This window comes from Nerophis ophidion, linkage group LG16 (assembly GCF_033978795.1).
Source record: "Nerophis ophidion isolate RoL-2023_Sa linkage group LG16, RoL_Noph_v1.0, whole genome shotgun sequence".
In the NCBI taxonomy this organism is placed as follows: domain Eukaryota; kingdom Metazoa; phylum Chordata; class Actinopteri; order Syngnathiformes; family Syngnathidae; genus Nerophis; species Nerophis ophidion.
Window position 1 is genome coordinate 36,327,339 of NC_084626.1, and position 27,695 is coordinate 36,355,033.

At 39.4% G+C, this 27,695-nt stretch overlaps 1 protein-coding gene across 2 annotated transcripts in view; it reads left to right on the forward strand.

The window, feature by feature from the left end:
* Positions 1–27,695, forward strand: part of LOC133535339 (protein-glutamine gamma-glutamyltransferase E-like) — a 31,099-nt gene continuing 3,404 nt past the window's right edge. Inside the window, exons 1-13 of one of the 2 annotated variants that reach the window (XM_061875062.1) lie at positions 69–126; positions 14,480–14,555; positions 14,895–15,077; positions 15,815–16,063; positions 16,149–16,267; positions 16,358–16,486; positions 16,574–16,751; positions 19,880–20,015; positions 20,142–20,251; positions 21,358–21,473; positions 22,782–22,908; positions 22,990–23,126; positions 26,514–26,688. In XM_061875062.1, coding sequence (XP_061731046.1) covers positions 14,999–15,077; positions 15,815–16,063; positions 16,149–16,267; positions 16,358–16,486; positions 16,574–16,751; positions 19,880–20,015; positions 20,142–20,251; positions 21,358–21,473; positions 22,782–22,908; positions 22,990–23,126; positions 26,514–26,688 — 1,555 coding nt within the window. In that variant the 5' untranslated portion in view covers positions 69–126; positions 14,480–14,555; positions 14,895–14,998. Of the gene's footprint in view, positions 127–14,479; positions 14,556–14,894; positions 15,078–15,814; positions 16,064–16,148; positions 16,268–16,357; positions 16,487–16,573; positions 16,752–19,879; positions 20,016–20,141; positions 20,252–21,357; positions 21,474–22,781; positions 22,909–22,989; positions 23,127–26,513; positions 26,689–27,695 lie in introns of both variants that reach the window. The other variant, XM_061875061.1, reaches the window with a different exon arrangement.

Here is a 27,695-nt window from a genome sequence, read left to right on the forward strand (position 1 = left end):
AAAAAAAAAAAGAAGAGGGTTGAGCTTGACAGGTATTTCAAGATTGCGTCCTCTAGTAGTGTTTGCACCATTGTGCTTCTTTGAGAACAAGCAGAGTAAAGATGACTTCAGTAGGCAACCACTCTGGTAAGTCCTTTTACTTGTTTTATTTTATTTCCATGCTTCTTTCATTTATACAGTCTTTGTCCCACCTCTCATGCTACAGTATCTGTGTTTGTTGACATCTTATAATTTTATTCTAGTGTCATAAGCCTTTGGAGTTTTTCAACTTTAAAAAGGACCTGTGATGTTTTGAATCTATATTTACAGTAACACACTTCCTTCCAGATTAGGGGTCTTCAACAGTGGGTCCACAACTTTAGGTATTTCAGGAGGGTCGTGACATTTTTTGTTTTTTTAAATTATTTCACAAATGTAAATGTCTTTAGATACACATGAACATTGATCTAACACAGTGGTTCAAATGGGGGTACGCATACCCCTGGGGGTACTTGAAGGTATGCCATGGGGTACGTGAGTTTTTTTTTTCAATATTATAAAAATAGCAAAAATTCAAAAATCCTTTACAAATATATTTATTGAATAATACTTCAACAAAATATGAATGTAAGTTCATAAACTGTGAAAAGAAATGCAACACAGCCATATTCAGTGTTGACAGCTTTTGTGGACATAAATATTGATGTTAAAGACTTATTTTTTTGTGAAGAAATGTTTAAAATGAATTTGATGAATCCAGATGGATCTCTATTACAATCCCCAAAAAGGGCACTTTAGGTTGATGATTACTTCTATGTGTAGAAATCTTTATTTATAATTGAATCCCTTGTTTATTTTTCAACAAGTTTTTAGTTACTTTTATATCTTTTTTTCCAAATCCTTCAAGAAAGACCACTGCAAATGAGCAATATTTTGCACTGTTAATAAATAAGAAACTGATGACATAGTGCTGTATTTTACTTCTTTATTTCTTTTTTTTCAACCAAAAATGCTTTGCTCTGATTGGGGGATACTTGAATTAAAAAAAATGTTCACAGCGGGTACATCACTGAAAAAAGGTTGAGAACCACTGATCTAACACATTGTGGTGTGGTTTAGAAATAGCATCATACTCATTGCACTTTGCAGGTTTAAAATGAAAACAGGAATAAATATGTATATCGTTGCGTTTGTAAAGCGAAATTGAAAGAAAGACACCTGGAGTTACCTTTGACACACAAACGTTGGCGGTGTTTATCAAGACATGTAGTTGTGAAAATGTGATCAAAAGTCATCTTAGAATGGAGGCTATGGGAGTCACTCTATTCTTCCTATAAAGACCTAAAAAAAAACACCTCCATTAAGGTTTTATATACATCCTGTAAGTATATATGTATTGTAGTAAGACACATGTAATATAAGTCCTATTTTAATTATTTAAGCATACGCGACAAATTACTTTAAAAAATGCCTCACAACTTTATTCAACAACGTCACTGATCATTACTCACTGCAGAGCCAAAAACCTAATAAAACATCACTTACTGTACAAAGTCGGCTGTCATTAGATGCTGAGGGATAGATTTTAGTTATATTCCTGTTTTAGATTAACCTGACGCTCACCAGATCTTTGTAGTTCGCTGAGCTCCACACAAGGATGTGGGAGTTCTTAATAGGAGATGTATTTCAGAAAGAGGGGCCTTGTAAAATAATCATTTTATTTGATTGGATAAACCACTTGTATTTTATCTTGAATGACGTGCTACTTCAACCACTAACATCGAAATCAAAACGTGACGCTGATGAGAGCCACGCTGCGAAATCCAAAACAGAACAGCCGACATATTGAATACCGACAGAGCGAAAAGTTCTCTGTTCATCTTTTAAACAATTAATTCGATAGGTTCGACAAAATAGTTGCAATAGCAATTGTTGTTTGAATCAAACAGTCGCTTCCGCGCTATGTCACATCTATGAAACACCGCCCGGCAATCCTGATTGGTTCATTATTTTTTGCTATCTGGAATTGCAATGCCTTTGAGCCCAGATCCTTGTGTGGAGCTCAGCAAACTACAAGGCTCTGGCGAGAGTATACTTGCCAACTCTCCCGATTTTTCCGGAAGACTCCCAAATTTTAGTGCTCCTCCCGAAAATCTCCCGGGTCAATCATTCTCCCGAATTTCTCCCGATTTCCACCCCGGACAACAATATCGGGGAGCATGCCTTAAAAGCACTGCCTTTAGCGTTCTCTCTCACCTGTCGTCACGTCCGCTTTTCCTCCGTACATACAGCGTGTCGGCCAAGTCACGATACACATACGGCTTTAACATACACACATAAGCGAATGCAAGGCATACTTGATCAACAGCCATACAGGTCACACTGAAAGTGGCCGTATAAACAACTTTAACACTGTTACAAATACGCGCCACACTGTGAACCCGCACCAAACAGGAGTGACAAACACATTTCGGGAGAACATCCACACCGTAACACAATATAAATTTGTTCCCAAGATGGCGCTACTGTAGTGGCTGCTGTTGGCAGGAGCTCTGTGCTCTTGTGTCATCCTTTCGTGTTTCCCTCTTGTTTTCATGTGTTATTGTATTTTTTTGCCTTTTGGATGGGGTGGCACTTTCGTGACTTCTGTGGTGCTTTTTTGTGGACTTTTGGATCTGTCTCCCGGGAGCCTTTTGGCCATGGAGACCAGCTGCTGGGTCTCTGCCACACCGTAGTCGGTTTGGAGGGACTGGAGGAGAGGCAGATGAGGGGACAGGGCTGCGGAGCTAGCACTGAGCGCCGGGACGGAGAGGCTTTGCGGTGTCTTGGCTGGGTAAGCAGGTGTCGGACACCTCAGTCTCCTTGGACGTATCTCTTCTCATCCATGCGGACTGGACACTGGCCGGGATTGTTTGGCGGCCAAGAGTGGAGTCGGCTCTCTTGGTTCCTGTCTCTGGCCATGCTCCCTCCACCCCAGTGGACGATGGAGTGGAACCCCGCAGAGGCCACCAGAGTGTATGTTTCTTTTAGTTTTTATTCATAGCTGTATGTAGAATTGGCTGGTTGTATCAGCTCCGTTACTTTAATGTCTTTAATGTTCTTTGTGTTCTTTGATGTTTGATGTTTCCCTCTTACACGCATGTAAGAGGGATGTGTACTATAGCTATGAGTTGTTTTTTTCCCTTGGCCTCAGTCTGGACCCCCTCTCCAGGGCTCAGGCTTAGACTGATTTTTTAAATATTTTATTCTAATCTTCTATTTTTTTCTCCCATTCCCCCCCCACACCTCCACCCAATGGTTTACCTGTATCTCACCTTTTTTGTAAGGGGCGCTGGAAGCCGGCAGACCCGTCAGCCATCCTGTTCTGTCTCCCTGTAATGTTTGCCTGATCTTGAATGGGATTGCGCTGAAAATTTAAAAATAAAGTACTAGCTAATCTAATCTAATCCAAACACAACAGAACAAATACCCAGAACCCCTTGTAGCGCTAACTCTTCCGGGACGCAACAATATACACCCCTGCTACCACCAAACCCCGCCCCGCCAACCCCGCCCACCTCAACCCCCCATCTCTTGAAATCGGAGGTCTCAAGGTTGCCAAGTATGGGCGAGAGTCAGGTTAGTTTTAGATGAAGAATGACTAAAAGTCCTTGCAAAGAAAAGGTGAATGGAGCTTAGAGCCGCAGCTATTGAATATTTTAGTAATCGAGTATTCTATCGCACACGCATACGCACACACATATACGAATAAATCTTATTTTTGCTCAAAAATAAAACAAAAAATTTAAATATATATATATATATATATATATATATATTTTTTTTTTTTTTTGGTCCTGTCCAGCTTTTCAGGCAAATGATATTGTTGATGTAGATGCCCATATCGGCTGTACAAATTGTGGGATATGTCTCTTGTTGCCTTATTTGTAGTTCGACTTTATTAAACGCAATTATATTTATGTTTGGTGCAGCCAGGCGTAGCAATATTTTTGTTTAATTAAGGTTTAATTATACATGTTAAGATGTGCCCTCAATTATTGGATTTGGCCTAATTGTCTTTAAATTCCTAAACGCCTGTTTTCATTGTTGAAGGCTGACATGCACAGCTGAAATGCGTCCGTGGTTGATTGTCCCAATTTGTGTGTGCTAATAAAAACAGGTGCACTCACAGCCCTACGTTCTGTGTGGTGTCACCGCATAAATCGAATTGTTGTTTCTCCAGCGTTTTTGATTATTATACGGTGCCGTTTAATCCGCTGAGCTGTTTTCAACCTGCCAACAATACATAAAAATATAAAAAGACAAACCACTTAATAATGACGACAACAGTTCTTAAATTTTAAGAATGCAATACCGTTCATTGCCTTCTTTGCATGCAAAATAGTAATCAATGTTCATTTTGCCATCATAACATGTCTGAGATGAAAACATGTGTATAGAAATAGTTCAAAATGAATATTCCCTGAGAAAGTTAAAAAAAAAACTAGATTCTTAGAATCAAAAATAAAACAATAAGAACAGATAAAAAGTGGATTGGGAAGTGCCTTTAATACTGCATTTGAAATGTGTAACTTCATACTCAGAACCAATCCGGCTGACAGGAACTTGGCACACAAGTGCTACCACTGTGAAGAAGGACTTGAAATCTTGCATTCTACAGAACCTATAGTGTGTGCAAGTGCCAGCTATCCAAGTAACATGTGGTTGCATGACGTGAATAACCCAAATAACTTCGCACGACTATTTTCGCGTGGTTACTGATGAAAGGAAAATTGAAAACGACATCTCGGATGGCATTGTTAGTTTTCAATACCTTTTGGCGGCATTTGATGACATTCTGGTTATCGTAATGCTCGGCCCGTTTTTGATTGATTTTGATTGATTGAAACTTTTATTAGTAGATTGCACAGTTCAGTACATATTCCGTACAATTGAACACTAAATGGTAACACCCCAATAAGTTTTTCAACTTGTTTAATTCGGGGTCCACGTTAATCAATTCATGGTAAGGCATGAGGTACCCACGGACAATGCCGAGCACCCACGTGGGATTGATGACAACTGTCAGTATTTGAAATAATTTTAGAAAAATCAATCTTGTTGTAGTTAATTTTGTAGATCGGCGCCTATGTCATTATGAATAACATTTATTTTACAAATACAACTTTTGCGTTTACATTTGATAATAGATGACTTGCCTCACCTCTGGACGTCCTTCAATCAGATGCTTTCCCGACAGGTGCTACAGTATCGAACTTGTGCTATTGTGGTATGCGAGCCCCACTTTACAATATTTGCATACTACTGCGTTTTCCTTCGATTTTAGTGTGAAGTGTTCCCACACCTTAGACCAGATCTGGTGTGCCGTGGGCAGAGGTGGGTAGAGTAGACAGAAATTGTACTCAAGTAAGAGTACAGTTACTTTAGATATTTAAGTAAAAGTGAGGAGTAGTCACCCAAATATTTACTTGAGTAAAAGTAAAAAGTATGTTGTGAAAAAACTACTCAAGTACTGAGTAACTGATGAGTAACCTGATTACGGCAAAAAATAATGCACAAAAACATAAAAATAGCAATGAACAAATTCAGAGCCAGGAATATCTCTTAAGCAACTAAAACAATAATATATATTAAATAATAGTACATCAAAATAAAATGAAAAAATGGCACATTGAGCCACAATAACTTAACAGCACCATAGCCTCAGTAGGCATTGATTGATTTGATTGATTGATTAAAACATGTATTAGTAGATTGTACAGTACAGTACATATTCCGTACAATTGACCACTAAATGGTAACACCCCAATAAGTTTTTCAACATTTATCAATTACTTAGTAAATGACCAAGTCGAGGTGATCTACCTCATATATGCGTATACATACACACACATATCATACATACACACACAAATCATTTATACACACACATATCATACATACACACACAAATCATTTATACACACACATATATATATATATATATATATATATATATATATATACTAAATATATATATATATATATATATATATATATATATATATACATTTATATACACAGTATATAATTTATATTTATTTATTTTACCGTTTTTGTTCACATGTTGAGGGTGTTTTAATGAATATACATACATGTTTAACAAGAATATAAGTTGGTGTATTACCTGATTTTGATGACTTGCATTGATTGGAATCAGACGTTCACGTTTTCAAATGGAGGAGAAAAAAAGTTCCTCTTTTCTGTCTAATACCACATGAAAGTCGTTGGTTTTTGGCATCTTATTTGTCCAGCTTCCATATTTGTTTTTATACACTTTACAAGAAATACATTGGCGGCAAACTCCGTGGCTTGCTAGCTTGTTTGCGCTGCTTTTGGAGACTCTTATTTTGTTAGCGCAGACGCGATGGAGCGGCACTTTTATTGTGAAGAAAGGAACTGTGCGATCAGTCTTTAGGCTTTTGACGGGAAGTACGGTTGAAATAAAAAGTGTCTTTTTTCCTTTGCACTTTTGATTGATTGATTGAAACTTTTATTAGTAGATTGCACAGTACAGTACATAATCCGTACAATTGACCACTAAATGGTAACACCCGAATAAGTTTTTCAATTTGTTTAAGTCGGGTCATGTGACCGCCTGGATCTGTATGATTGGTCCAACGTCACCAGTGACTGCATGTGATTGGTGAAACGCAGGCATGCGTAGATTGTACTTTGAAGCTCTGTCATTAACCAAAACAAACATTAATAGATCGATAAAAAGAAGTAGCGAGTAGCGAGCTGAATGTAGATAAATGGAACGGAGTAAAAGTAGCGTTTCTTCTCTATAAATATACTCAAGTAAAAGTAAAAGTATGTTGCATAAAAACTACTCGTAGAAGTACAATTTATCCCAAAAGTTACTCAAGTAAATGTAACGGAGTAAATGTAGCGCGTTACTACCCACCTCTGGCCGTGGGAGATGATCTAATTCCACCTATTTGGGGTAAATGTTTTTTGCAAACCAGTAATTGTAGTCTGCAAATGATGTGTTGTGTCGGTGTTGTCTAGAATAACCGTGTAAAACTCTCCCATATCAGTAGGTGGCAGCCGGTAGCTAATTGCTTTGTAGATGTTGGAAACAGCAGGAGGCAGTGTGAAGGTAAAAAAGGTATTTAATGTTTAAACGAAAAAAATAAAAAGGTGAGTGCCCCTAAGAAAAGGCATTGAAGCTTAGGGAAGGCTGTGCGGAACAAAACTAAAACTGAACTACAAAGTAAACAAAACCAGAATGCTGGACGACAGCAAAGACTTACTGCGGAGCAAAGGCGGCGTCCACAAAGTACATCCGTACATGACAATCACCAATGTCCCCACAAAGAAGGATAATCCATCCATTTCCTACCGGTTATTCCCTTCGGTGTCACAGGGGGCCCTGGAGCCTATCTTAGCTACAATCGGGCGGAAGGCGGCGTACACCCTGGACAAGTCGCCACCTCATCACAGGGTAAAAACAACTGAAATATTCTTGATTGCTAAAACAAAATATATGCGGGAAATATCGCTCAAAGGAAGACATGAAACTGCTACAGGAAAATGCCCAAAAAATAGGAGTGCAAGACAAGAACAAACCCTACACACAGGAAAACAGCTAAAAAGTCCAAATAAGTCAGAGTGCGATGTGACAGGTGGTGACAGTACACCTACTTTGAGACAAGAGCTATAGTGATGCATGCTTGGCTGTGCTTTAAAGTCATATCCAACAATTGCGATGACGACTTTTTACTGTCAACTGAGTTTCGTTTTTTAGTGATTTCTGCTGGTGGTGTGCCTCCGGATTTTTCCAACGCAAAAAATGTGCTTTGGCTCGAAAAAGGTTGAAAAACACTGCCTTAGACAACATTTTTTGCTCCTTAATTTCCTCGTTTTGCTATGGCTCTTTCTGCTTTCTGCGGCCTGTGCCATTGCAAGTTATGTCGGCGCAAAAGTTTTCTAAACTCAAACGTATTTAAAAAGAGCAGTGTTGTGCAGTGCACAATGATGATCTGTGACGTAAAGACGCGGTGCAACACCTAGACAGTCCGTGCGAAACATGAGCTGTCATGTCTACTCAAACACAGACAGTTTCAAAAACACATATTTGGGGTTAAAACAATCTCCATCCACAAACGTGTAGTTTCAAAACTGTCTATGTCTACACACAAACGCATACACCTGATGTCATGCACATTTTGTCCAATCAGAAGCCTGAAAAAAAGCAGCCATATCTGACTTGGTGGCATTACACCTCCTATTATGTTTATTTTGATGGACTTTAGACATACAATGACATTATCTTTAAAACCAGCCTTCACGTACACACAGCCCTGGGAACATTATTAAAGAGCGAATGCACTCCTGTGCTGCTGAAACCCAACACTCATAGAATTATAACGTGTTCAGCAACATGGTGACGTACAAACCCCGTTTCCATATGAGTTGGGAAATGGTGTTAGATGTAAATATAAACGGAATACAATGATTTGCAAATCCTTTTCAAGCCATATTCAATTGAATGCACTACAAAAACAAGATATTACATGTTCAAACTCATAAACGTTATTTTTTTTGCAAATAATTAGAATTTCATGGCTGCAACACGTGCCAAAGTAGTTGGGAAAGGACATGTTCACCACTGTGTTACATCACCTTTTATTTTAACAACACTCAATAAACGTTTGGGAACTGAGGAAACCAATTGCTGAAACTTTGAAAGTGGAATTCTTTCCCATTCTTGTTTTATGTAGAGCTTCAGTCGTTCAACAGTCCGGGGTCTTCGCTGTCGTATTTTACGCTTCATATTGCGCCACACATTTTCGATGGGAGACATGTCTGGACTGCAGGCGGGCCAGGAAAGTACCCGCACTCTTTTTTTACGAAACCATGCTGTTGTAACACTTGTCTTGCTGAAATTAGCAGAGGCGTCAATGATAACGTTGCTTGGATGACATCATATGTTGCTCCAAAACCTATATGAACCTTTCAGCATTAAGGGTGCCTTCACAGATGTGTAAGTTACCCAGACCTTGGGCACTAATACACCCCCATACCATCACAGATGCTGGCTTTTGAACTTTGGGCCTGAAACAATCCGAATGGTTATTTTCCTCTTTGTTCTGGAGGACACCACGTCCCCTGTTTCCAAATATAATTTGAAATGTGGACCAGTCAGACCACAAAACACCTTTCCACTTTGCATCAGTCCATCTTAGGTGAGCTCGGGCCCAGCTAAGCCTGTGGCGTTTCAGGATATTGTCGATAAATGGGTTTGGCTTTGCATAGTAGAGTTTTAACTTGCGCTTACAGATGTAGCGACCAACTGTCGTTACTGACAGTGGTTTTAATAAGTGTTCCTGAGCCCATGTGGTGATATCCTTCACACACTGATTACGGTTTTTGATGCAGTACCGCCTGAGGGCTCAAAGGTCCGTAATGTCATCGCTTACGTGCAGTGATTTATCCAGATTCTCTGAACTTTTTGATGATTTTACGGACCATAGATTGTAAAATCTCTAAATTCCTTGCAATAGCTGATTGAGAAATGTTGTTCTAAAACTGTTCGACAATTTGCTTACAAATTGGTGACCCTCGCCCCATCCTTGTTTGTGAATTACTTAGCATTTCATGGAAGCTGCTTTTATACCCAATCATGGCACCCACCTGTTCCCAATTAGCCTGCACACCTGTGGGATGTTCCATATAAGTGTTTGATGAGCATTCCTTGACTTTATCAGTATTTATTGCCACCTTTCCCATCTTCTTTGTCACGTGTTGCTGGCATCAAATTCTAAAGTTTATTATTATTTGCAAAAAAAAAAAAAGGTTGATCAGTTTCAACATCAAATATGTTGTCTTTGTAGCATATTCAACTGAATATGGGTTGAAAATGATTTGCAAATCATTGTATTCCGTTTATATTTACATCTAACAAAATTTCCAAACTCATATGGAAACGGGGTTTGTATTACATGTGCAGTGAAGTCTACATTATTTGTAAAATCAGCACGCACTAACGAGTTTTGGTGCCATTACAAAGTGCATGAACGTGCGTGTACCGCTGCAAAACTCTTGTGGAATTATAAAGCATTTAATCATTGATATAGTGATTATGGTACATGTGTCATGAAGTGTATATTGTCTTTAACATCAGTACACACTACAAGGAGGACGCAACATCATCATTTTTTAGTTACTTGGTCGTTTTTTACGCGTGAGCACGGTCGCGCCCGGCTCCATCTACAAAAATGGATGCAAAGACCATCCTTACATCCATCCATCTTCTTCCGCTTATCCGAGGTTGGATCGCGGGGGCAGCAGCCTAAGCAGGGAAGCCCAGACTTCCCTCTCCCCAGCCACTTCGTCCAGCTCTTCCCGGGGGATTCTGAGGCGTTCTCAAGCCAGCCGGGAGACATAGTCTTCCCAACATAGGCTTCTGTCGATAACTTTTATGGACAGAATTTCTAAGCGCAGTCAAGGCGTTGAGGGGTTCCGGTTTGGTGGCTGCAGGATTAGGTCTCTGCTTTTTGCAGATGATGTGGACTTGATGGCTTCATTTGGCCGGGATCTTCAGCTCTCACCGGATCGGTTCGCAGCCGAGTGTGAAGCGACCGGAATGAGAATCAGCACCTCCAAGTCCGAGTCCATGGTTCTCGCCCGGAAAAGGGTGGAGTGCCATCTCCAGGTTGGGGAGGAGACCCTACCCCAAGTGGAGGAGTTCAAATACCTAGGAGACTTGTTCACGAGTGAGGGAAGAGTGGATGGTGAGATGGAAAGGCGGATTGGTGCGGCGTCTTCAGTAATGCGGACCTTATACCGATCCGTTGTGGTGAAGAAGGAGCTGAGCCGGAAGGCAAAGCTCTCAATTTACCGGTCGATCTACATACCCATCCTCACCTATGGTCATGAGCTTTGGGTCATTACCGAAAGGATAAGATCCCGGGTACAAGCGGCCGAAATGAGTTTCCTCCGCCGGGTGGCGGGGCTCTCCCTTAGAGATAGGGTGAGAAGCTCTGCCATCCGGGAGGAACTCAAAGTAAAGCCGCTGCTCCACATCGAGAGGAGACAGATGAGGTGGTTCGGGCATCTGGTCAGGATGCCATCCGAACACCTCCCTAGGGAGGTTTTTAGGGCACGTCCAACCGGTAGGAGGCCACGGGGAAGACCCAGGATGCAAAGACACGCAACTTAACTTCATGATTTGTCATTAAACAAGGACTAAAAACATAAAATAATGTTGCACCTTTCCTACGACAGAGCAAAAAGTCTTGCTGGTCAAAGTTGTTCCATCAGGTGGAGGTTCTACAGCGATCGTATTCAAAAAACATTGCAAAAACTGAAATCTAATTAGGATTAAATATCTCAAATAAGGGTGATATTTGCTTATTTTTTGTCTGATAAGATAATTATTCTCACTAAGCAGATTTTATGTTCGAGTGTTTTACTTGTTTGAAGGGTTTTGGTCCTAAATGATCTCAGTAATATATTGCGGCTTGTTGCTGAGATTTTATGACCTACATTGAGTAAAACATGCTTGAAACTAGAATATCAACTGTTGCAAAGCTGTGTCAACAACACTCACAAGTATAAAACTACTTTTTTAAAGTAATAATTTCTTATATCAAGCATGAAAAAAAAAAAAAATCATGATTTTGACACAATTGTGTCTCATAATTAAAAAAGATGACAGCCAAATTAACTTTGCTGTTTTATTTTCAATGAAACTGTCAGGCTTGGACAAAGGAATGAACTCCGATGCAGAGTAGGGATACTTTAGAGGGCTTTTATTTTGACGGCTCTTTCACCTCCAGAGTCAGAGTAATACAAAATCTACAAATAACAAAAACGGTCAGCGAAAAAGGTTCCAAAAAAGGTAATAACCGAGAATCACTCCTAAATGGAGGAAAATACAAAAAAAAAGACAAATTTTAATTTGCGCCATATCTACTATGAAACTTATTAACATAAAACGCTCCAACAGGAGGAAGAAAACAATGACTATGACATTTTCTACACTTAATCATAATCTCATATTGGTAAACACAAAATCACTCAAGAAATTTGAGGATGGAAAGATTCGTAGGGAAAAAAAAAACCTCATTTCCATTTCGGTTGAAAAAACCAAATAACCAAATTCACTCTACTGAGGAGGAGAAAAAGCCAAACTCAAAATAGCAGCCTAGGAATTTAGGATCCAGGAAAATAAGCGTGGGACGAGGCAAAGCATGGACGCGAGACAGGCACGAAAACTCGAGACAATCTGGCACATTACAATGGGAGGCGTGGGCTTATATGACACATGAGGGTAATGGGAAACAGGTGGAAACAAGCAGGGGTCAGGAATGACGTCAGACTGATGACACAAGAGGAAAGGCAAGTGATCTGAAACAAGAGGAGTTGCTTTTCAAAATAAAACACGCAATTCAAAAGACAAAAAAACAAGACAAGACATCCCTCACCGCGGTGTGACAGAAACAATAGAAACCACGTACTCATATCGTAGTACAGTTGGCACAGTACAGTAAACTGACAGTTAATATTTAAACATTCAACATATGACATTTCTAACAGTTTTGAACAGAAATAGTCCATGCACATTCAGATAAATTCTTCAAAATTACAATTTTGGCTGGGGGCCGGGCTGTATACATGCACACTAATTAACGAAAGAGCACGCACTTGGCGCAATGATGACATGTTGTCGATGGAAAAATGCATTTTTAGACCATATGATTTTCCTGAGCGGCTAGGAGACCCCGGGAGTAACTAGCGCGGTGGTTCTTAACCTGGGTTCGATCGAACCCTAGGGGTTCGGTGAGTCTGCCTCAGGGGTTCGCGGAGGTCCAGACACACCCGACTCATCGTGTAAATAAAAACTTCTCCCTATCGGCGTATTATGGATACCATCAAACAATGTTCCCTATAATTTTCCATTTGATTTGCCAGTGCCATTTTTTGTGAGTTCAAGCACTGTGTTGGTTTTGTTCTTTGAAAAAGGTGATGTTCATGCACCAGTAAAAAAAACAACAACATAACTTTGTCTTGAATTTAAAAACAAAAAAAGAAAAGATTTTTCACTAAAGAAGGGTTCGGTGAATTCGCATATGAAACTGGTGGGGTTCGGTACCTCCAACAAGGTTAAGAACCACTGAACTAGCGGTTGCCTTGTTGCCTTTCCATTAAGAACAATACATTTGTTTTTAGTATAAATTTACTGGTTTCAAGAAATGTAATGCCGAGCGCATATCATTTTGTCAAGATAATGGCACTAGCGTTTACGTAATTTAAGAATATTTTTCAACATATTGAGAAAAAAGGTCTCTTTTTTTTTTCTACCACGAAAAGTGCGGTTGTTATAAGTGAGAATATACTTATTGTAAGGTACTGTATTTTGGGGTTCAAATTGTTTTGGAAAGTCTTGACAAGCCACATTTTCTTGTTCTATTGGCAAATATTTAAGACTATTTTTCAACATATTAAGAAAAAAGGTCTCATTTTTTTTTTTCTACCAAGAAAAGTGCGCTTGTTATTAGTGAGAATATACTGTATTTTACTTCATGTCCTTTTTTCAACCAAAAATGCTTTGCTCTGATTAGGGGGTACTTGAATTAAAAACATTTTCACAGGGGGTACATCACTGAAAAAAGGTTCAGAATCACTGCTATAGATCATCTGCGTTAGCACTTATAATAACAATATCACTAATACTCGGTTAATACTCGAGTCGAGAAATGTAGATGGAGTATTGTGGGCGGCTTTGGATGTTTTTTTTTATCGGGTCTTATGGGCGGAATTGAAGCTAGAGGCTTAGATACTCCAATGCCAAAGTACTGCATAATGCAAACCCCCCAAAAAAGTTGAATGAAAATAAGAACTAGATAGGAAGAAATACTAAACACAGGAAAAACAACACAAAATAAAACTTTCAAGAAGATCGTGACACAGTTGTTCCTTGTTCCATTTCGGACATTTCCAGAAAGTTTGATGAAAATACGACCTTAACATTTTTAGTTACGGTGCTAACTAAATAACTAACAGACAAACTAACAGTACTGATCACATGGTGGAGGTATAGACACAAGCATAATATAATTATTTAAAAAACAAAAAATGCATATATTGTTATATGCATTTGTGTTATATATTTTTCATTACATAAATACATTATTCTATATATTTTCATAGAATGTTATTGAATTATACTTATTGTATTATTTATACATTTATTCTTTTTTTTTTTTAAACAACTCATTTGTATATTGTGTTTTTTTGTTTTGTTTAGTATGTCAGTGACAATGCAGCACACAATATTACGCATATTTATCACAGCCAATGCCGTGATAATATGTGTGGCATATAAAGTTTGTAGCCAGCCGATTTGCAACCTCAGTCTCTGGACTGCCTTGTATATATAGTGTGTGAATGTGAGTGTGAATGTTGTCTGTCTATCTGTGTTGGCCCTGTGATGAGTTGGCGACTTGTCCAGGGTGTACCCCGCCTTCCGCCCGATTGCAGCTGAGATAGGCGCCAGCGCCCCCCACGACCCCGAAAGGGAATAAGCGGTAGGAAATGGATGGATGGATATATATATATATATATATGTAGGTGTGGGAAAAATCACAAGACTACTTCATCTCTACAGAACAGTTTCATGAGGGGTTTCCTCAATCATCAGGAGATTTTGATGATTTTGATGAAATCTCCTGACGATTGAGGGAACCCCTCATGAAACTGTTCTGTAGAGATGAAGTAGTCTTGTGATTTTTCCCACACATACATGTTGCGCTCTACCACGGTATCGAGCTCTATTATCTGGATAATCCAATTACGTCATATATATATATACATATATATATATATATATATATATATATATATATAATTTTTCTGTCTTTTGTCAGTCCTCCAGGAGGTGGACCTCCATAGTAAGACCAATAATGAGGAGCACCACACCAGTGAACTCTCTGGAGATCAGCTTATCGTGCGGAGAGGCCAGTCCTTTAAGATGACCGTGAAAGTGGCGAAGCCTTTTAAGCCCGACCTTCATTCCCTCTTACTCACTGCCGCAACTGGTGGGGCCCAGGGTAGGTAATCATTAGCTCTCCAACAAGCATTTTTTTAAATTGCTGTGGTTATCATCATCATCTTGGCCTTGCTTCTTTGGCGGCTATGCACAAAATAACTCAATAAAAGGGGGAATCTGTCATTTGTAGGTTTTGCACCAAGTATTACTGTACGACTTCAGGGGTGTTGACATTGATAGAATTCATTGTGAAATCGGACAAATATTACCTCATGTCAGGTTCAAACACTGATGAAATCTATTAAACAGACAAGAAGCAAGGAACCATGCAGAGACAGAGATCAATTTAGCTCATGAAACGCATGGAGCTGTGCACTAAATCACAGTCTCGCCCCATGCTCTAAGGTTCAGCTCATGTGTCCCTCTATTTATTCGGGGGTTCCATTGTCAACATCACTGAGGCCGCCTCTAAAAGGAGTGGTGACATATATTTTGCAAAGCAGGTCCAGTACGCACAATTTGTGACAGAGTGTGCTGGGCCTTGTGATTTCCCTGTTTCTGCTTCGTCTGCGTGCTGTCATCTTATCCTTGTTAAGGTCCTTGAAGTCCTCGGCTGATAGCGGGCTAAAACAAAGATAACATCTGCACCTGTGGCCACCCCCCCAGACAATAGGTTTTGTCCTTGCACAGATACAAAAATGCAACTTGAGCCCAATAGCTAATAACCATAGCAACGGACTTTAAGCATACTAAAGTTGAGTGATAATAATATACATGATTATTCCAACACCTCACCAGGAGAGTTCTCCTCTGAGGACCAGGGCACCTTGTCACGCTTCGGTATCCCAGACTACCCCGATCGTTCAGTGACAGCAAAGGCTATTTGGACAGTCCAACTTCATGACAGCTCCTCGCTGACGTCCCTGATCCTGCTCATCACCCCCCCGCCGGACACCCCTATCGGAAAATACACCTTGACAGGAAGTCTCTGGAATGAGGAAATACAGCTGGCCACGCTCGTGGTGCTCTTTAACCCCTGGTTCTCAGGTAGGCTTGTCTACTCTCTGTCCAGCTGCAGACACACAAGTATAATTCATTCACCTACTCAGTCATTCATTCATTTCCTCTGCAGGAGACTCTGTCTTCCTGTCTGATGAATTGGAGAGACAGGAATATGTGATGAATGAACAAGGAGTGATTTACAGAGGAAGTACTGATTACATATCTGGAATGAACTGGGACTTTGGCCACGTATGTAAACATTGGGTTTAATGCTAACCTTTCGCTATGGTATTCTTTGATAAGAAACTCCATAAACGCTTGTCTTGTATTCCCGCCCAGTTTGAAGACGACATGGTGGACATTTGCCTCATGATTTTGGACAAGAACCTCAATTACACAAACAACCCAAGCAAAGACCTCGCCTCTCGCGGCAGTCCCATCTACATCAGCCGCGTGGTCAGCGCCATGGTACGGCTTGTTTCCATGGTGACTGGACGCAGTGGCTGTTGTTTAATGACTTGTTGACGTTTTTGATGATGTCGTTCGTATACGTAGATCAACAATTTCGATGACCCTGGCGTCCTGCAGGGCAACTGGTCAGACTCGTTTGAGGGCGGAGAATCCCCTTCCCACTGGAGCGGCAGCCATGACATTCTTTCTAAATGGATAAAAAATGACTGCCACCCTGTTAAGTTTGGTCAGTGCTGGGTGTTCGCTGGCGTGATGTGTTCAGGTAACCTCTGGACTTTTGTACTTATCTCATGATCTAATTGCATTTGACTTCTCCTATATAAAATGTCCTCTTTGTTAAATTATTAAAGCTCAACCGCTTCCACATTCCTCAACTAATATAAACTATATTCGACATCAAAATGTTCCACTCATTCAGGACACAATGGCGTCAAATAGACATTCCCTCCCCAAAAAATGGCCACATTTTTTTTTCACGATGTTGCGATAGCTCTAATAGTCGCAAATTCAACCACACCCCATAAATTCTGCAGAGCTGCGCAACTTTGTCAAATCTCCGTTATTTCCCCACTAAATTTGGTCGATTATCAACATTTTCTCCAATCGAATTTGTCCCATATGAATTATAAATACCCCTAATCAAAAGGGGATGTAATGTTGATGAATAAAGTAAGCCTTAAAACATGGCAACTTTTGCATATAACTTTTAAAAAATACTGCAGAAAAATCAAGCATTTTAAGCCAATCTTTCAACAACCACAAAAAGCCCGGAAATCCCGGTGGTATTGCACAATCTGCGATATTTTTTCCATTAAAAATCCATTTCCACATTTCTTAACATTTCTTAACATTTCTATTCACGCATTCTATTATCAACATTACAATATTCAATTCAATTAAATCAAGTTTTCCAAACAAAATTTCCCTTTTGTTCTAAATAATTCTTCTTATTTACACATTTCTCAATCAATTCCAACATTAAGTTCATTCAAATCCTCAGAGATTCTTTACGTCCAAAAAATTTTACATTTTCCGGCATTGACATTTAAACAAATAGCATTTTTTAACATTTCTTAACCTATTTAAACTGCATCAAAGAATATTGAAGCTCACAATTTGCCAGTTATGTTTGGTAAATTCACATTTACACAGATTATCTTTGAATTAAAAGGAAAACTGCACTTTTTATTTGTATTTTGCCTATCATTCACAATCCCTATAATACCACACATTTTTTTCTAGTTTTTTATGTATTCTAATTTGTAATATATGGCAAGCACGAGGTGGCTAACAATGAAGCTAAAGGGAAATGTCTATTGTGCACATGAAGCCCTCTAAAATAGCATCAAAATATTTGAAGCTCATTCATCATTCGTCCCCAAATAGTTATTGTTGGCTCTCATTAAGTCTTCCATTTTTTTTATGTTTGTGGATTAAGTTCAAGAAACTAGCAAATGTTGCAAAATATTTGTGAATTTAATACGCATGTCGTGTGCCGTTTTAAAATGAGCCAAATATCCCTGTGCGTTATCGAATCAATTTTAAACTCCTTCTACTTGCTTTTAAATGTCTAAACAACTTCGCGCCAACATATCTCTCCAACCTCCTTCAGCCTTACTGGTCCACTCGATCCCTAAGATCCCCCGATCAGCTGCTACTGACGGTCCCTGACACAAGGCTGAAGCTTAGAGGTGACAGAGCTTTCGCTGCTGCTGCTCCCAATCTCTGGAACGACCTACCTCTGAGTGTTAGACAAGCCTCCTCTCTTCCTGTTTTTAAATCTCTCTTAAAAACATACTTTTATTCCTTGGCTTTTAACACTAAGTGATATCCATCCTGCAATGGCGCCCTATTAAACACCTGCTGTGAACCTGTTTTTATGTTTTATTTTTTTTTAAATTTTTTATCACGTTCTGTTTGTGTTGTGTTGTTTGCTCGGTCCTTGTATTATCTTTTAACCTGCCCATTGTACAGCACTTTGGCTACCCCTGTGGTAAATTTTAAATGTGCTTTATAAATAAAGTTGATTTGATTTGATTTGATTTGAAATATGTAAATATAAAATGTTCTTATAAATGTGCCTGTTACTGCATTACATATATACTTATATCATGTATATACAACGTTAACAGAGATTTGTGAATGTTTTTAGAACCCTTAATTGGCATAATAGAGCAAACCCCATTACCTCCACTGTTAGCTGACATTTGCTTGTTTATTTACAAGTTGGAATGCATAAAAAAAGAAAAACATAGTTGTGTTTGTCTCACAAAAGGTTTATTAATAATTGGCAAAAATCCATATAAAAGTTTTTATTACTTTTAAATTTCTAAACCAATTCAAACCCTTCCAAAACTAAAAAATTCAGCACATTCAAAATATTCACGCATTCTATTATCAACATTCCAAATTCCACTTTTTCTGGCCCCAAAAATTCCCATTTAAATGAATACACATTTCTCATATCACATTATTTTCAAATGTATACTTTGAATTGTACCAAACAGTCCCATCTGAAAATATTTAAAACAGTTAAATTAATTAAGTAACCTTATTTTTTGCTATCATGACACGTATGTCAGGTCAGGCAAGCAATTCTAAAACTAAAAGCCCGATAGCTATCGCGATAGGAACAGTGGTATTTGCCTAACTTGTTTTGTATGGATTCATTCAACATATATGGAAATTATCGGTAAAAGATATAATATTCAACAGATTTTTAAAGCATGAGTTGGTAAAATATTTAAAATGATCTTTATTGGAAAGAACTAAGACTTTAGAAAAAAGCTAGTTTACCTGACATGTTGGGGAAGCTACATCCCTGATAGTCACATGACAATTGCTCCAAATCGTTTCCTTTACAGGCTTCACAGTGGAAGAGGGGTTAGTGTGTCTGCCTCACAATACGAAGGTCCTGAGTAGTCATGGTTCAATCCCGGGCTCGGGATCTTTCTATGTGGCATTTGCATGTTCTCCCCGTGAATGCGTGGGTTCCCTCCGGGTACTCCGGCTTCCTCCCACTTCCAAAGACATGCACCTGGGGATAGGTTGATTGGCAACACTAAATTGGCCCTAGTGTGTGAATGTTGTTGTGTTGGCCTTGCAATGGGTTGTACCCCGCCTTTTGCCCGAATGCAGCTGAGATAGGCTCCAGCATCCCCCGAGATCCCAAAAAGGGACAAGCGGTAGGAAATGGATGGATGAATGGATTATTAGTACAGTGATACCATGATTTTCGTACACGGCACTTTTTGTAAGATTCTGTTTTCAATCAAGATTTTGCTAAGTCCCATGTTCACTCTTTACCCTATTCCTTTGATCTTTGTTTTTTGGTACCATTGAGGCCTGACCTTTGAACTTTGACGACAACCCAATGCATTTTTCCACCAGTCATGCGGCTTCTGGGCATCCCCACTCGTGTGATCACTAACTTCCAGTCAGCCCACGACACTGATGCCAACCTGACCATCGACGTGTACCACCCGTTAGAAGGCGCCGAGCACATCGAGTCGAACGACAGCATCTGGTCAGCGTCAGGCCCGTCATGTCATTGTGTCCATGACTGTATTCATTAACATTCATAATTCCTTCTGTAGATTTGATCCAACATGAAATTAAGATAATTAACGTCGTATTTTGCCTTCTGCTGTAGGAACTTCCATGTGTGGGTGGAGTCATGGATGACCCGTCCCGACCTGAATACAGACGGAAAATACGACGGCTGGCAAGTGTTGGATCCGACACCACAGGAAGCCAGCGATGGTACGTATTTATGATGATAATAATAATAATAATAATAATTAGCTTTATTGTCTTAGAGGACAAATTTGTCTTGAATATCAAGATAAAATATTTAACATACATACATACAGTGGGGCAAAAAAGTATTTAGTCAGCCACCGATTGTGTAAGGTTCTCCCACTTAAAATGATAACAGAGGTCTGTAATTTTCGTCATAGGTACACTTCAACTGTGAGAGACAGAATGTGAAAACAAAAATCCAGGAATTCACATTGTAGGAATTTTTAAAAATAATTTATTTGTAAATTATGGTGGAAAATAAGTATTTGGTCAACCATTCAAAGCTCTCACTGATGGAAGGAGGTTTTGGTTTAAAATCTCACGATACATGGCTCCATTCATTCTTTCCTTAACACGGATCAGTCGTCCTGTCCCCTCAGCAGAAAAAAAGCCCCAAAGCATGATGTTTCCACCCCCATGCTTTACAGTAGTTATGGTGTTCTTGGGATGCAACTCAGTATTCTTCTTCCTCCAAACACGAGTTGAGTTTATACCAAAATGGATACATGGATGATACAGCAGAGGATTGGGAGAATGTCATGTGGTCAGATGAAACCAAAATAGACCTAGACCGTAGGATCCACCTCTCCACACCTTAATTTTAGCCTGATTGAGCCATTCTTTTACCACTTTTGACGTGTTTGGTGTCTTTGTCCTGTTGGAACAACCAACTGCGCCCAAGACCCAACCTCCATTCTGATTATTTTAGGTTGTCCTAAAGAATTTGGAGGTAACCCTCCTCTTTCATTGTCCCACTTAAAGCACCAGTTCCATTCGAAGCTTAGACATAAAACAGCAGGTTTGTGGTTTCATGTGGGTCGAGGAGGAGGAGCCACAGTCCCCCTTTATTGTGTACCTCTTGCTTGGCCCCGGTATAAACCGTTTGCTTGCCTAAAATAATTGCTATTGTGACATCCAGTGGACACATTTAGAACAGCAGTTTCTTTCGTTCAAAAAGAAAAGCCGCTCATTTTTATACTTGGCAAACTCATCACGCGGGCAGAATAAAACCTGTTTGCAGGACATATATTTGACACCACTGACTTAAACAGTTTCCTCTCTTGTAGGCATTTACCAGTGTGGCCCCGCCTCAGTCATCGCCATCCATGACGGTGAAATAACTCTCCCATTCGACCTCCCATTTGTTTTCGCCGAGGTCAACGCCGATTGCGTGGACTGGATGGTGAGTACGCAGATCCAAGTCACCTGATCTCAGAGCTAGGGCTGGGTGCTATGGCCTTTTATTAATATCTTGATATTTTTAGGCCATGTCACGATACACGATATATATCTCAATATTTTGCCTTAGCCTTGAATGAACACTTGATGCATATAATCACAGCAGTATGATGATTCTATGTGTCTACATTAAAACATTCTTGTTCATACAGCATTAATATATGCTACTTTTAAACTTCATGCAGAGAGGGAACCCACAACTAAGTCAATTGGCCAAAACTGTATTTATTAAACAGTTATTAATTAGTGGCACACATTTTTCTGTCTGAACCTTCCTGAAGGAATCAATAAAGTACTATCCATCTATGTCAAAACAGAAAGTGCAAGATTGTCAGAGATATTTTAAAACAAGTTATTAGTGCACTTTTGTGCATGATGTCACTAAGATGACATATCAAAACAACACGAAATTAAAGTGCACTTTTTGGACAGAAGGCAACTACAATAGTTTAAAACAAATAAAGCGCACTTTTGTGCATGATGTCACACAAGATATTTCAATAACCGTCAAATAAGAATGAGCTGCATAACAGGAAATAAAATAGTGTATGTCCTTTGCTATGTTGTAGGTAACTACCGACGTGATTAAATTCTGTTGTTGACTATTTTTTTCATACGATCTGGAAATGGTTGCTTCGGCATTTTGTGGGTATGGCACGGAAGGGAGATGTTGACATGCAGTTTCAAGCACTCCTCATTCTCTAACGGGGATCTTTTCAAATGATGCTACAAATTAGCAGTGGGTGCTACTTTAACGCTTTTGCCGCACACTTGTTCGATATCTTCCCCCTTGAAGCCAAACCCCCGCCAGACGATGGATTGTGTGCTGTTTTTCTTAGGAATTATTTCTTCCTCCATTTGTTACCATATCGGCACCTTCTCTCCCTCGTATTACCACTCCGCTAGCATTACAGCTAATGTTACCCATGCTGCTACCTCTCATGCGAGGGCGTATTACGCGATAGTATGTGACATGTATAAGAAGGTGCGCTTGTCTGTCAGGAGAGACAGGAAATAGTGATAAAAAAACTTGCAGTGTAATGCCTGCAGCTATAACTGCGTGAGAACATATACTCGAATATCACGATATAGGGATTTTCTATATCACACAGAGACAAACCCACGATATATCGAGTATATCGATATATTTCCCAGAGCTAATAACATAGATTTATTGTATTAAAGAGCGTGAAGTGAGAATAGCACAATTTAAATCAAATAAAACCTGTGCATGCGCGTGTTTTTGTGTCAGGTTTTATCGGACGGGACCAAGTTTTCCATGTTTTCTGACACCAAGCGAGTTGGCAAGAAAATCTCCACCAAGGCGGTGGGTTCCAAAAAGAGAGTGAACATCACCCACCTCTACAAGCATGAAGAAGGTGAGTATTGAGATGACACCCAACCCCTGTCCCCCAACCATCCCAGCATCTCACACCTTTACGTGCGCTTCCTCCTCCCAGGCTCCGAGGAGGAAAGGGCCGTCTTCAAGTATGCCCTCGACAAGGACGAAGAGAGTGATGAGGAGGAGAAATCGTCCGGGGGGACCAATGAGGGCGATGCTGTCCCACCGCCAATGCTGGTCATGCACTTTGAGGAGGTGCGTCACACAAACAACGTTACGATCGTTTCCAGAATAACCGTACTTGCCAACCTTGAGACCTCCGATTTCGGGAGGTGGGGAGGCGTGGTCGGGGGTGGGACGGAGGCGTGATTGGGGGCATGGTTGGGGCGGGGGCGTGGTTAAGAGGGGAGGAGTATAATTCACCAACTCGGGTATTTCATATATATATATATATCTATATATATATATATAGATATATATATATGTGTGTATGAAATACTTCACTTTCAGTTATGTATGAAATACTTGACTTTCAGTGAATTCTAGCTATATATATTTATTATATATATAAATTAAATAAATGGTTGAATTTCAGACGGCACCTATCAAATACACAGTAATAAAAACACAGTTGTTCTACTAAATGTACTGTGCTTGCTGGTTACTAAAAAAAACAACAACACTTACCTTTCACTATTTGAGTAACGTTTGTTCTGCCATTTGCTTACTGGCGAGCGATCTCCGAATCCGGGAACGTATCCCTCACAGATTTGTTGTAGACATCCGCAAATGAGAACGGGATGTTGCTTCCAGCTATCAGCATAGCCATTTTATCTCAGCATAAGTTACACCATCGGGTCTCCATTTTGCGAGGTGGCCCATAATACTGGGTTGTGAATGATTCTGCGCTGCGGACTCTTTGTGCTTCGCTGACCGTTCATGACTGAGTATATCCGTTCGGCCACCGTGTTCAATGGAGAAGTCTGTTCTACAAAATTTACAGGAAACATACCCCTTCCCCTTCGAACTCACCTGAATAAACTGAAATTCTTGTTTCCATTCGTTTTGGAACTTGCAAGCGTATTTCTTCATTTTGCTCGTCGAGGGTGTAATATATTGGGTTGGAGTCAATAACCAGGTGACGTGATGAAGTTACGTCTCTTTACTGTGGGCTTCAGAACAGAGTCCCTAATGCATATGTTCCTTGACTGCACTTAAATGTAGAATATATTTATGTTATTCATATATTATATATATAATACATCATATCTTATATAATTTATTATTATCATTGTTTATTGTGAGCGAACTGTGGGGCTGAATTTCCCCCAGGGATCAATAAAGTACATTCTATTCTATTCTATGCACAGTAGATGGCAGTATGGTCCTGTTTAAGAGGGTCACAACATTGCTGAGTCAGGTCCGCATGGAGCTGGAGGGCCCCCTCCAGCTCCGCCTGAATTTCGGGAGATTTTCGGGAGAAAATTTGTCCCGGGAAGTTTTTGGGAGTCTCCGGGAAAATCCAGGATAGTTGGCAAGTATGAGAATAACACCAGCAGCTTGACTTGGACTCAGTTGCTATTTGGACGAAAAGGTCCTGGCTGATGGTTTGGAATTAGTGTACTAGATATCCTTTTTTTTTTTCTTTTCTTCATTGTCATGAAAAAGGGACGTTTTTGTCATGAAAAAGGGAGGTCTCTGTGGTTGGTGCACTAATTGTAAGTGCATATTGTGCTTTTTATGTTGATTTTAAAAAAATATAAATATATATATTTTTTTAATAACATTCTTCTGCGCCCCGGTGGTTGGGGACCACTGGTTTACGCTACAGTAACGTTACCATATATAAACATTTACCATCCATCCTATATGGCTGGTGCACTGATTTTATAGTTCAGCACCTCTCTGTGTGCAATTTTTACTTTCCACCCACAGTCTGTGTGCTTCTGTATATATGTGTACAGTATATTAAATATTTAAACAACATTCAGAAAATTCGTTCACAGGACTGCACCTTACCTCCTTTTGCACTATTTTTTTTACTTTCCTTCCTATGTTTCGCATATTTGTAGACTGTTGCACTGAAACTGGAGTTGCCTTTAATCTCATTGTACCTGTGTATAGTGCCAATAAAAGGCATTATTTTCTGTGCCATTGTACTCTATTTAGTGCGACAAAAACAAATCTGAAGTGCTATAAACGAATATTATAGAAGTAAAGTGAATTATATTTATATAGCGCTTTTTCTCTAGTCACTCAAAGCGCTTTACTTAGTGAAACCTAATGTCTAAGTTCCATTTAGACCAGTGTGGGTGGCACTGAGAGCAGGAGGGTAAAGTGTCTTGCCCAAGGACACAACGGCAATGACTAGGATGGCGGAAGCGGGGATTGAACCTGCAACCCTCAAGTTGCTGGCACGGCCGCTCTACCAACCGAGCTATACCGCCCCAAGCACAAATCAGTGTTTATATCCAGGGCAGCCATCTTTGAAACTAAGAATGTGCAGAGTTTTGGAGTTGGAAATCCAACTTCAAGGGTCGTTCCAGTTGAAATTCCGACTAGAAATCAGAACTCCCAGTACAAATGGAACGCACCATAAGTTCCTTTTTTCTTATATCCTCTGTTGTAGGGCAGACTGGCTCGTACATGCACATGCATCCACAGCTTTTGCCAATCCAAATACAAAGTAGCGTTTATGAAGCGGTTGTGTAGTCTCTCTCGGCTGCGTTGTGTTTTATATTTACTGCACAGAGCGGGGCGCCAAACCAGGTCGCCGGCATGAGAGGCAAGCATTTCCACTCAAGAGCCAGCACTACTCTTCAAGTTGTCAGATAGTAAGGTTTACCAACGTATTCTGGCTGCCCTCTGTCACAGCAGGCACAAGGTATTGATACAACGTTGATTATACTTACAGTACATGTCCTTAAAAACTGACTTTGAAACAACGTTGCAAAATAGTTGTATTTGTAAATTGAGACAATGTTGATGTCCCAACGTTGGATCCACGTTCTTTGGTTGGAATGGTCAAATCAACCCCATAACCTGACATTGAATAGACGTTGTCAAAAAGCATGTTGTTTCAACGTTATTGTAAAATATTGTTTGGAAAATGACCAGCACTCAATGGCCAAAACAATGCCAGAGCACAACGTTGACTAAACGTTGTCAAAGAGCACGTTGTTCCAACGTTAGGTTTGAGTTTCTCAACCTCAGGACCTAATTCGACAAGTACTTTACCTTGTTTTTAATGTCTTGTGCCAGCTTGGAAGTTATTTTTGTCAGTAAAATCCATATGGAAGCGCTATAAACCACAAAATGGCTATCGGGGAGACGACGCAGTTGAAGTAGGCTTGGACTGGAGGAGGGCTTAGGCTCATAAATAACATCGTCAACAAAACGGTTCATTCTGAAGAGACAATCAATAATCTATGCAACATTTTGACAAAAGAACCCTCATTACAAGTTATTTCGACCCTAAGGAAGAGTTTTAAATTTAGAAAAAAAAATCATAATATGACCCCTTTAAATGAACTTGACTCCACTCATTTGTTGAGTCCACAAACTAACAAAGTACGGGCCATCTTTGTCATAGTTTTGGGTTGTGCTTGTGATATAAAACGCGACTCGTGTCTGTCTCCGCAGGTGTCCAAGCCGCAGTACGGTGAGGATGTGCAGCTGAAGCTGGTGCTGAGCAGCGACAGCAGAGTGGACAGGCAGATGTCCGTTCGCATCAGCGTGGAGGGAATGAAATACAACGGCACTTTGGTCCTCGTCATTCTTACTGACACCAAAGAGGAGACACTAAGGCCTGGCAAAGGTAACTCTTGATTTTAGGACACTGAAAACAGCTGTTTTTAAGCTTTGTATGTGGTAGTTCAGGGGTGTCCAAACGTTTTGGGGGACGCATTGGGCTAAAAAATCGGGTCGAAAGCTGAATACATGTAAAGTTATATATATATATATATATATATATATAACTTTACATCCATCCATCCATTTTCTACCGCTTATTCCCTTTTGGGGTCGCGGGGGGCGCTGGCGCCTATCTCAGCTACAACGACTTGTCCAGGGTGTACCCCGCCTTCCGCCCGTTTGTAGCTGAGAACTTTACATGTATTCAGCTTATATATATATGTATATATATATACACACATATATATATATACATATATATATACATATACATACATACATACATACATATATACATACATACATACATAACCATACCCCTTACCATACCAACTTTAAAAACAACCCGTTGAAAAACAAAGGGCTGTACACCACAACCAAGTAAACACACAAAAAGCAGAAAAATACAGGCAAAAGACTAATATATACAATTTAAAACATTAAAATAAAGGTAAAATAAATATACACGCACATAAAAACAGCAGATAAAATTATCTTTAAGAATTTGTTAGATAAAAGAAAGTTAAAAAAAAATGTGTTCAAAGTCTCATGCTGGTTTAAAAGCCAGTGAGTAAAAAAAACGTTTTAAGGGTCTTCAAAGTATCCAAAGGCCACACGCATGCACGCACACATATATACGTATGTATATATGTATGTTTATGTATATATATATAAATATACACATATATGTTTATGTGTATGTATACATATTATGTATACATATATATGTATACATACATATATACATACATATATGTTTATGTGTATGTATATATGTATACATACATATATGTGTATGTATATATATACATACACACATATATATATATATATGTATATATATATATATATATATATATATATATATATATATATATATATATATATATATATATATATGGGTTGGTAGAG